General features: G+C 39.2%; 1 protein-coding gene across 2 annotated transcripts; it reads left to right on the forward strand.

Moving 5' to 3' along the window:
• The first annotated feature begins 2,388 nt into the window (after positions 1-2,388).
• Positions 2,389-10,589, forward strand: POMP (proteasome maturation protein). Of its 2 annotated transcripts, none has more exons than XM_067290816.1 (6): positions 2,389-2,452; positions 3,985-4,082; positions 4,958-5,018; positions 7,267-7,368; positions 8,201-8,294; positions 10,044-10,589. In XM_067290816.1, exons 1-6 carry the CDS (start codon positions 2,450-2,452, stop codon positions 10,109-10,111), a joined length of 426 nt encoding a protein of 141 aa, XP_067146917.1. In that variant the 5' UTR covers positions 2,389-2,449; the 3' UTR covers positions 10,112-10,589. The 2 variants fall into 2 exon arrangements, with proteins under 2 accessions (XP_067146917.1, XP_067146911.1); XM_067290810.1 differs by lacking the exon at positions 2,389-2,452 and adding an exon at positions 2,940-3,319.
• Positions 10,590-11,745: the final 1,156 nt, after the last annotated feature.

The following is an 11,745-nucleotide window of genomic DNA, read 5'->3' on the forward strand; positions in this document are numbered from 1 at the left end:
TTGATCCTTACCCATAAGCTCTCGACTCGCTCTTCATCCACCCCTAGGCACAGCTCCATACATTCCAGTTGCTTTATGTTTGTTAATACAAATTTAATTGCCAAAGGGTATTTGAAACAAAGTATATATTTTTAAAAAGAGTCAACACTTTCCTCATTTCTAAAAGATACAAGGGTTCATGGTCTATACCTCTCTTGAAACCTCAGTTAAGTCCCCCAGCTAAACCAAAGAGACCAGATTTGACATTCCAAAAATGTTGAGGTAAAAAACATGCAGAAAGAAATGTAAAACATTCATACATTTTGAACCTTCTTTATACAAAAAGTTGAAAAAAAAACTTTTATTCATAAAAAGCCAATAATTTGAAGGTTGTGTTTAAAAGCAACATGTGAAATTAACCATCAAACTTTACGAAGGTAATAATTTTAGAGTAGTAGTAGTAATTTTCACATTAATTTTAGGGTGTCCATATGGTCTAAAAGAGCAGCCTCTTTAGGAACCATAATCACTGCATCCCACTTTCCACCCTGTTTCTGTCAGCTTGGAAGATGCTTTCAGACGGGCTGCCCAGGTCTGCATGCCAGCAGGCCAGCTCGGCAGGCCACTGCGGCACACAGGGCCCTGTGTGCTGGAGCCGGCGTGCACAGGCTGTTCCTGCGGCAGTGCTTGTGGGCTTGCTGTCTGCGCTGCGGCGAGGCTGGTGCTGAGGGCAGCCTTGAAATCATCGTGAATGGAAAGGGCAGCCATACCTGTCACTTCTGAATAACTGCAGCACTCATTGCTCACCACTTCTGATAAAAAGTTTGATCAGCCTGACAACTGCTCATATAATTCCTATTAATGTGCGGCACAGACACAGATACGGTCATAGGAACGAGAGATACTACAGTCATCCAGCACTAAAACGTTCACTGTAAGATCACTAAAACAAAATAGGTTGTGAAAGAAATCAAACTTTGCTCAAATGTAAAACAGTAGGCAATTTGATGAGAAAATGTATCTGTGATTTCTGTTTATGTCTGGGAGTTTTCCCTAGTGTGAAAGTCTGTCTTTAAAGGAAAACCAGATCTTTCTTGCAATGTGCATTCTTTTATGTTATGCAGCCTAAACTATGGATTGCAGTGATGTCAATAATGGTACATGGAGTGATTGTATCCTGTCTGTGTCCTGCAAGAATGACTTTGAAAGTTAGATGTTTCATCTCCACAGTCATATCCTGATCAACAAACTCAGTCAATAAATAAATACATTTAGTGACAAACCTAGCTTTTCTGTAAGCTACAGTTAAACAGGAACTTGATTTGTTTTTTTGTATTCACATCTATTCTATAATAATGAACCCAGCACCACAATATCCGAGTACCCATTATAATTACAAGATCAGAGAAGCCTTTGTGGTACCCATTTTCCTAAAAATAATTAAAAAAATCCAGTCTTACATTCTCATTCTTTTGAAGTCTTTGCTTTAAACCTAAGACCTTCATCTAAAGGGCTGTAACTTTGGTTCGGAACAATTTTTGAACTGGTGACCTAATTCCGCTCAAGAAAGAGGATAACAATAAAAGGTTATGAATTTAATTAAATATTATCCAAAGCTGAGTGTGTTATTAAAATATATATAAAATTCCCATGTTAATATCACTTTTTCTACAGCATGTAGTGTTAATTTTAACTGCCATGTATGAAATTCATAGCAGCAGGGCAACTTGGGGCAAAATCTGAAAAAGCTGAGCAAACCACATGCCTCAGAAGAAGTATGTGAAAGAAATATGCCAAATCACAGCTGGAGCAGTGCAGCAAAATCTGTGGCAAATTTTCTAATGACGGTTGAAAAGACTTCAAAATTATTTAAGTATAAGCTAACACTAACCAGTTACTGTGTTGTTACTGTTGCTACTGTGACCATAGTTTTCCTCCACAGTTCTCAAAACTCGTTTCCAAAGCTAAACTTGCCCTGGGCATGCCTTGCCAGTCACTGCAGAGGGATGACAAGTTTGTCCACAGAGGAGCACAAGGTGAGGGCCCCCATCAACCAGCGCCACCACACAGCTGCCCCGGCCTACTGCGGGCAGCCAGGGGCCGGCGAGGGGATTTTGGCTGGCACCAAAAATGCTCTTTTTTGACAGCTAACCTCAAATGGGCGCGGGAAGCCCTGCAGACCTGGGGCAAGGCCCTGCCCGGGGCTGGGCAGGCCAGGCGCGGCGGCCGCCGCAGACACCCCGCCCCGCCCCGCCCCGCCCCGTCGACGCCAACCGCCACCTCGGGGCGGCCACGGCCCGGCCCGGCCCCTCCTCGCGAGGCCACGCCTCCTACTCGCGAGGCCACGCCCCTCCCCGCGCGGGCGCTTGCTCTGGCGGCCGCCGCTCCCTGCGTCTGACGCAGCGCGCCGGGGGAGGGGCGGAAGTGAGGAGGAGGAGGAGGCGGAAGTGGTGTCGGGTGTCGGGCAAAGATGGTGAGCGCGGGGTCGGTTGTACTGCTCGCGCGTGGGGGGAGGCGCGCGCCCGCCGTCCCCGCCTTCCGCCTCCCCCCCCAAGTCCCGCTGCGGCCGTTGGTGTCCCAACGGTCGGCAGGGTGCTGGCCGCCGCGTACCGGCAGGGGCGAGGGGCGGTGCGACGTGCTGAGTCACTGGGGTCCGGCGCGGCCATGGCGGGCACGCGTGCTCCCGGGCGGGGGGCGGCGGCGCGCTCAGGGTGGCGGCCCGGGCCGCTCTGTGCCCGCGCGGGGCGGGCGTCCGGCTGTGCTTGGCTGTGTTTTAAAGCCCCTCTCCTGGGAGCTGGGGAGGGAGAGGGACGCCGAGGCTCCCGGTAATCCGGCGCTCCAGGAGCCCAGGGCTTTAGGGGCGAGCAGCGAGCGCAGCAGTTTTTGTGTTCGCCCTTCGAGCCTCTGTGGTGTTTACTCGTGTTGGGACCACCTAAGCCGGTCTAGTCGCTGGCATGACTTGAGGGGTTCACTATTTGGAAGTATTTCCTGCTTTTCTGCTTTTGTTTTACTTTCTTTCACTTCGGTCCTCCTAAAATTTGCCCTCTTGTCACACCTTCTAGTTAATAATACCTTTTACATGTTTTTGTTTACAGCACTCTTAGAAAGATCAGATCAGTACTGAGTATGTTAATTGGTAGATGCTTTAGATGTGATAGAAGATGTTTTAGGATTTTCTAATAGCCTTTAGGTTATTGACAGTTACCATGGTAGTATACTGTTTCAAGAGAATGTGAGCATGTGTTCTCTGTTGGAGCTGACAAAAATGATGGAAGAAACTCCTATGCTGAGCAGCTCATTGGTGTCATCTTCCAGAGATCGTTGCTGTCATCTTCCAGGGGTTATTATTCATTGATCTGTTATAGTAATTTGTGTGAACAGTCCTGAAATTCCTTCAATATAATCAGCCATTGAAGCTTTAAACTGGTGATCTGGGTTAAGATGGTTTTACTTACTAAGTCTGTGGAGGTGTGTTTTCTCTGGTCATCCTCTACACGTTACCATTTCTCCTTTGCTCTTCCAGTTAACTGACATAATAGAGTGCATGAATAGAGCTTATCCTCTTTAGGGCAGCCTTAAACCGTGGATTAAAACCAATTGGATTGCAATTGATTACTTCTGTATTGACGTGAATGAAGGAATGCTCAGACATGTTCCATCAGTTGGGCAGTGACCTGTCTTCTCCCCTCCCATCCCTGCAGCACAGGGTTGGGGATGAACAAGGGATAATTATGATTTTTAACTGCTTCAGCCAGCTCCCAAAAATGTTTACCAGTACCTTTAAGTATCATCAGACTCTCTGAAAGCGTTCTAACTTAGTGATTCCCCTCTCCCCCTCAAAAAAAAAAAGGGGGGGGGGCAACTCTTAAGGCTAAGACTTGTGCCTGGCTAGTTTGAGGAGCTGTTGAACTATTTAGTAAAAAATCTGCAGAATCTTTGTAATTTTCATTTGCTTAGGGGCAAACGGGGCCTGGTTCTGTAAAAGTAATCATCTCTTTGTTCCAGAATTCCAGAGGAGCTACTTCTCTGTTGAAGGATAACATCTCAATTACTGAATTTTCACCTGCTGGACCATTTGGAGGTCATGACCTTCTGCGTAGAGGGTATGTTTTACTGCTTCTTCTTAAATTGTGCAGTAGTCGATGTAAAACTTCAGATGTAGGAAGAAAACATACTAAATATTTGTTTTTTGAAGAAGTTTCTTGGTAGATGTGTCTCAACCTGTGGCTAAAGCGCATGTTTTCAGTCAGATTGTCTTTCAAGCTTTAATTTTCTGCAAAACGTCACTTTAAAAAGTAGATAATGTTAATGGACTTTAACTCATTTTATGCTCCTTTTTAGAAAATAATGGCAAAGTCTCAATCATTATGAAATATATGCTATTTGTTATATATATGTGTGTGAATGTGCTGTAGAACTGCATGAAATAGTTGATTTTGGTATTGGTACAAAAAGTAAAGTTACTATTATAAAAATAGTAATTTTTTATTAGCAATTTACATGAGTGGCACAACTATATACATGTATTGAATAATGAATCTACAATAACTTCATGGAGTTTAAAATGCAGGTAAAACAGCTATGGAGGGGAAAACGTGCAGTATTCTGTCTGAAAAAACTTAAAGAAGGAGTTGAGACTTCTACATTAAACTAAGTAGGTGTGCAGTTATTGATATATTTCTCTATTTCTGAAGGAGTTTAAGGAAAAAATTATCATTTCTTTATGTCAAATATAAAACTGAAGGAAAAAAGATGCCTGAAATTCTTACACAAGTTTTTTTTTTTTCTTCTGACAGTGCTATAATTGAGTTCATTTTTGCTTCTGCACCGTTAAGCATCATTTTTGAATAGTTGAAACTACGCTAATCTTGTGTCTCTGGATTGATGTTTGTATCTGGAATTAGTATTGGACTATGGCTTAAAAAATGGTGTTCTGATTAATTTTCTGTTAATTACATTGTTTTGTCTGTATTTTTAGCTTTACAAGTGTGAAAAATGAATTGTTGCCCAGCCACCCACTGGAGCTGTCAGAAAAAAATGCAAGTATAACATCAAATATAGTCCTCTTCACTCTTAACTAATTAGGAAGTTTAGTTTAACAGTATGATTTACCTGCACTGCTTTGTGCAGCAGCCAGGAACGAGCAAGGTTCTGTCTTCAGTGGAATAAAGATGTTCAAAAGCCACAACATTTTATTTATGCCAGTAATGTTCTTGGCAAATTTGTTTAACATGTAACTTCCCACTTGTGTTTATCTTCACTTTAAGTATGTTAGTAGACTTTCAAGTTGGGCTTTATTTTGGTAAGGCTTAACCATCTATAAGTTAGTAAGTTAGTTGTGTACACAGCCTCTGTAGTTAGTGGGGAAAGAGAGGGATACCTGTCACCTACAGAAGGCTGTTCTTACCATTTTGTCTTTGTTTACCATATATCTTCATTGTTAGACTTTTGGTTTGTGAACCCATAAATACTTTTCACTGAATTACTTGAGCCTATTTAGAAGTTTTCCATGTACAGATTATTCTAAGTGTATGCAATCTTGTCTGACTTAGTCGTCGCTCATGGACCACTTAGGAGTGGTCTGCTGACCATAGATTGAAGATTTACATTGCTGTGAAGGGAGCCTGGATTGATAGCCTTGGCTAAATAACTAGTTGAACTGAATCTCATCTTTGGTGCCTGTTTTGTCGGCACAGGAGCTTTGGATACAGTTTGGTGTCTTGAAGTGAATGCAGTATTTGGACATAATGTTCCAAAATACTAAGCTAAACAGTATGGTAATGTCAAACTTTAATTTATTCTAGCCAGTGCTAATGTCACTGGTTAGAAGAATGATGTTAATGTGGCATTCAAGAGTGTAGTTACAATTGTATAATATAATTGTTTTGGGGATGTCTGACAATTGATTTTATTTATTTTTTTACAACTGACTGCTATAACTTAATTTTTATAACTGCTTTTGCCATATGAAATCTACATAATTAAAAGATTGTGTGCTAGAGAAAGAAAATGCACAAAAATAATAAAAATAGATAATATGGGCCCCTACGAAGTATACGGAATCTTTTAGTTGTTTTTTCCATGTATTATTTTGGTATTTTTTTCTGGAAGCTTATGGCTGATTTCTCTAAGAATTTTTTTTCCACTTACGTTTGAATGGAAAAAGACCTTCCTAAGCCTGGAATAGTAATGGGTTGTTTTACTGCTATAAATGTAGATAGGCTTTTCAGGTAGCATAAGCAGAAACCAAATCTTTCTACTACCCATTTAAGCACCCCCTACTTTTATTAAAAAAACAGAAGAGTAATGTGACCAAAATTATAAGTTTGGGATGAGGGGCATAATTAGTATTTTCTGTTAACTTTTGAAGAAAATTCAGTATGGATTAATCTCAAGAAAAGTACTTGTTATACCTTTGACTTCTGTATTCCTGTTGGTTTCTGAGATCCCTTAGCATAAATATGATATTCTCATACCAGCAGACTTTTTTCATAGTCTTTATGAGTACAGCTTTTAAAATAAGAGGCTCATATTCTTTGTTTTGCTTTATAGTAGTGTCTTATGTTAACATTGCAGGCATGTAGTCACTAACATAAAAGCCAAAGTTGAGACTGGATTACTCAGGCTTGGCAATACTGAACACTGTGTGTGTGTGTACTTTAATATTCATGAGCCAGCATTTTTTTCATTGTTAAAACTTGCTACTAAATGAATATGTGCACATTCTTTATGTTATTTATCAGTGTTAGAGCAGCTGGTAAGATAAGAGCTGTCTTTTGCTTTCCTGAGTCTTACAGAGTGTATGTGATGCTCTGTTTTTCTACTTGATCAGAAAAGATGCATTTCAAATGTTTTGAAGTACAGTCTTCAGTGACTAAAAATAATATGAACTGTTGCCTTCTGCTTTGTGTTTTTACTTCAAACCAAGTTTAGCTTCCCATTTGTGTGCTAATACTGTAGTAAAGTAGTACACAACTAAACCACTTGGTGGGGTTGCATGTCCTGATTGTCAAAAAGAAAAAAAGAGAAAAAAAAAAAAAAAGAAAGAAATTGCTACTATTGATTTGTAATAAAAGCAATCTAGTAAAGTGCAATTTCAGTGATTTAAAACAAATGTTATTGCATTAATATACATCTTGTACATTTGAGACGCTTATGACAGTATCACTGAGTTTTTACTTCTAAATTTAAATGAGCATATTTGTTTAAGCAGGATATCACAGTCTCTTCTATGACTGTACTTGAATGTAGCTTTTCTTTAAAACAAAAAAATGTTCTTTGTGATAGTTCCAGTTAAATCAAGATAAGACAAACTTTGCCACGCTGAGAAATATTCAAGGACTCCATGCACCTTTAAAGCTGCAGATGGAATTCAGAGCAGTGAAACAGGTAGGCATTTTTATCAAACTGGTATAATTTAAATCACTGGAAGGAATTTTTATCTGGATAAAAAAGCTTTTGGAAAGCCATCTTTCTACATCAAAGTACAACCATCTCTTAACTGGTGCTAGCACATGGCAGAAAAGGGGGCAGGTGAGGACAAAGATCCTGCTAGTGTGCCTCTACATGCATTCTTGAGCAGGGGAAAAATCTGGTGATCAGAAGATTGTTCACTCCAGGCTTTTATCTTTGATGATAGATATACAAGCTCTCTTGTGGTTTAATTTCACCTTTCCAAAATATGAAGGGGAATACTGTGTGTACTTGAACTTCTCACACTTGTGCCAGTAGTTATAGATACCTGCAAACTATTTTGTGTGTAAAGAGAATAGCCTCATGATACTTTTATATTTGTAAAATGAATTCATAATATAACTGAAGTTTCACTCTCAATAGTGAATGTAGTCATGAGTAAAGATAAGCCATTCTGTGTTGAGCCTTTAGGATCTGAATGCCCTATGTACCACTAGAGTTATTTTGTAATACTATGGGTGGAGGGTGCAGAAAAACAGCTACATTTTTTTTTAATAACTACAGTGAAAGCCATAAATCTAGTGAAAGGCTGTTCCTCTGAAGATAGAGTGGTAGACAACAGAAGATAGTGATGTTAGGTAGGTTTTGATATCAGTGTGTGCCAATAGCCCTCTTACTTTTATCATTGTTTTCAAAGGAAGAAGCAACTTTGCCTGTCATTTTTGACAGTCACTTCAGACTGAGAAATCCAAATAAAAAATTCAAATTCAGACTTGCACAAACTTTAACATTTGCTGTCTTCTTACAGGTCCAGCGTCTCCCATTTCTTCACAGCTCAAACATAGCACTGGATACTCTGAGGGGAAATGATGAATGCATTGGTTTTGAGGATATTCTTAATGGTAAATATATTTTCTTTCAAATGTTTTGTGAGCTATCTAAAATTACTTGAAATTAATGGAACAGTAAAATTTGGGAACTGTTAAGTTGTTTACCTCTAGGGATTACAAAAATTAAAAACATAAAATACAGATAGAAATTGAATTCCCAGAGTGAAAGAAACACTGTGGGATGGAGAAATAAATGTGGTTCAGCTGCTAGTTGTGTGGCAATTATTCTGAAATATGGAGTAAACCTGAATTTGTTTTTAAGCTTGGTTGCTTAAGGAATAGAAGATTATACACTTTTGCTAAATGCCTGTTCCCCCAGAAACTTTTGAAGTACTTACCCAAATTTTGACAAGCAGAGGTTTCAAAGACACAAAAGTTTTTGCAAGTTCTGTAATTAAAAAGAAAAAAGGCTGGGTAGAGGAGAGATACCAAACTAATGCAACAGAAATGGGGGGAAGACTCCCACATATTAACATAATTAACTAAGAGCTAGCAGTTTTGTGGGCTGCTGGCTGTCAGTCAGTATTTGTGTAGGATGGAATAAACCTGGCCTTATTATTATTTTATTTTTGTTTTTAGGAATCTGCTTTTTGTCCAGCTGGTAGTTAAGGCCATGGGTGGAAGCAGAGGGTAGTCTGAGGTGGGGCTAGCGAATGGAGAGAGTCTGGGATAGAGGGAACTTGAAATACTGGAGGGGTAGGTGGAAGTCTGGAGGCATGAGGGAAACCTAGAAATCTTTTCTGGGATGGATTTGTAGGGAGCATGGAAAGGAATCTTAGGTTGTTGTGGTTGAAGGGGTAGAGCAATGTCAAACAATTTGTTGGAACTTGGTGTTTTCCATTGTTCACAGCAAACTAATATGTTTATAGATTGAGAAGGAGCAAGTGCTCTGTTAAAATTGCTCTTGGAAAAATCTTATTTGTCAGCTAGGGCTAAATGAGGTAATTTTGGTGTCTCTGGAGGAACATCAAAAAGGCTTTAATATGCCTTCTCTATGGAATGAGAGTAGTCCACTACACCCGTAAGGAAACGTTCATTGCTTCCAAGACATATACACAACTTTTTTTTCTTCTTTTTAAACTCTTTATTTATTTATTTATTTATTTATTTATTTATTTTGTATGGAAATGAAGTTCATAGTGTTGGTATTGGTGTGTGTCTGTGTCCCCTGCACATTCTTTGCTAACTTTTGAATACAGTGGCCTAATGTCAACCATGCTTTACAGAATGGAAGAAATCTCATAGGCACTTAAGGGTAAGAATTTCTGTGAAACTAAGCAATCAGCTGGAGAAGAGAAACCATCAGTGGTATGTCCCAGCTAGCGGAAAGCCTGGAGCATGAGCTCCTACTGTGCTAGGCCCCAGAGAAGTAGCATTGGAAAGATGTGTGGGGTGTCTGTGGGGAAAAACATCAGTCAGACTTGCATTATCCTAGACACAAAACTCAATCAGTCGTGATATTCAGACTATAGGAGATTGTGCTTATGTGGAACTGTGTGGCTTCACTTGAATTGTTTTTGGTTTTCCCCTTACGAAAAACCTGTACCACTAGAGATGTATTGATTATCTGATCATTACTTTGGACAGAAGGTTATGAGTTGGACAGATCTGCACTGTGCACAGTATCAAAAATCAGTGGAGTAATTGTTGCACTAAGCGTTAGTATAAAAAAGAAAATCTAGATGAAATATGGTCGTCTTGATAGTTACTATTTGTAGCTTTGTAGAAACCTAATATTGTTTTTTGTGTTTTTTTTTTCAGATCCCTCACAGAGTGAGGTTATGGGAGAGCCACACATGATGATGGAATACAAGCTTGGTTTATTGTAACAAAATGTACTCCAAGTCTGTTCTCCAGAAAAATGTTTTGTGCATGTCTTTATACTGCAGACCCAAATTAAATTGACACTCGCAGTGTTAAACAGTCGTACAGGTATCGCTTGCCTTCCTTGATGAAAAGGCACATTAAATGTTTAAAGTCTATAAATTGTTCTGTGCTTGTTGTCAATTATGGAAATGTCCTGTAACTAGATTAAATAATGTCTCTTTGTACACTGCTCAGGACAATAGCTTCTTAACTCTGGAAATGCTATATACGTATACAAGAAATCCAAAAATACCCATGCATTTTAAAACTGATTACTGTAGCTAAATACATTTAATGAATGTTCTTGCAGAAGAACTTTTTAAGTGGGAAAAGAAGATATTTTCCATTGGGTTACTCTTTGTTCATGAAAATTTCCATACTTTTTTTTTTTTAAGCATTGAATAAAAGTTTGCTATAAATGCTGTGGCGTTCCAAAATATATTTAATTGTAAATCAAACATCTGTTATCCCCAACACACAGTGCTTTGCTTTTCTTTTGCAATTTCTTTAAAGATCTGCAGTAGCTTCCACACTGCCAGTGGAATCCTGCTACATACATTTTCTTCCTCCTGTGTTAAGATGATAGTTGTTCGTTTACTAGTGAGCCATTGTATTTTTGTGCAGAACTGGAAGTACCACTGAAAGAAAGGGGTTAAAAGCCTGAATTTTATTTCAACTGTGTGCCTGAGAGGATATTCTGTTTTCTAAAACTAGAAGCAGCTTCCACTCGGACTTGAACCAAGTATTTTAAAATCCATTTAGGAACATACTCCAGAAGAGCAGCCCTAGATCTAGGTATTTCGGTGTTCAGAGATTAAGAAAGAATACTTTCTTAAGAGTGTATTATGACAGTATGTAACAAAGCTGCTGCAGTAAGAACATGAGAATACAGTGGTACTAGATCACAAATAAATAATTTTATATGGGTTTACCAAAATCTGATCTTAATAAAGGAGGAAGGAAGCAGCTATACTTGCATACACCTTCTAGCAAGGAGTAGGCCTTTGAAGAGTGTGTTCGTGTGTTGAACTGGGCATTTTCATTCAGTTCAAGGTTATAATAATAACTATTTTCTGATGTCATATTATGTACAGCTCCTGCAAGGCAGCTAATACTGTATGGCACTGTAGACAACTGAGAGAGTAACTAGACAGGGTTTTACAAGTTATTTCGCTTTTTCGGTTTTTGTTTGTAATGGCATCTGAAACCTTATGCCCCTGAACTCAGGCTTTCTTCCCCCCTCCCCCCCCCCTTTTTTTTGGGGGGTGCAGAAAAAGGTCTGCAGTCCAAAAGAAGCTGTCTCTTGTCATCTGCAGGGAGCCTGAAGCAGTATTTCTAAGACAGATAATGCATTTATTAAGCAGCTTTTGATGATGTTAAGTGCTAAGAACTTGATGGTTAGCACTAGAGTTCCAGTAATTGAACATGAAAGCATAGATGTACACACTTTTTTAGGTAGCTGTTTGTTCTATATGTGAGTTGCTATACTTAAATAATAGGATTACTTTAGAAGTGACTAAAGTTTCATGGTAGTGTTTTGTAACAAGCAAAAGAAAGTAATGTGGTGCAATAAAACAGCTCAATAGCTGCTGGTGGA

Source organism: Apteryx mantelli, chromosome 1 (assembly GCF_036417845.1).
Source record: "Apteryx mantelli isolate bAptMan1 chromosome 1, bAptMan1.hap1, whole genome shotgun sequence".
Classification (NCBI taxonomy): domain Eukaryota; kingdom Metazoa; phylum Chordata; class Aves; order Apterygiformes; family Apterygidae; genus Apteryx; species Apteryx mantelli.

Bases quoted from the DNA above. Each gene is read 5' to 3' on its own strand.
- POMP (XM_067290810.1), top strand. From the start codon at position 3,218: ATGTGTTCTCTGTTGGAGCTGACAAAAATGATGGAAGAAACTCCTATG. The intron at 7,369-8,200 runs GTAGGCATTTTT...GTCTTCTTACAG, and splicing joins AATTCAGAGCAGTGAAACAG to GTCCAGCGTCTCCCATTTCT. The intron at 8,295-10,043 runs GTAAATATATTT...TTTTTTTTTCAG, and splicing joins TTTTGAGGATATTCTTAATG to ATCCCTCACAGAGTGAGGTT.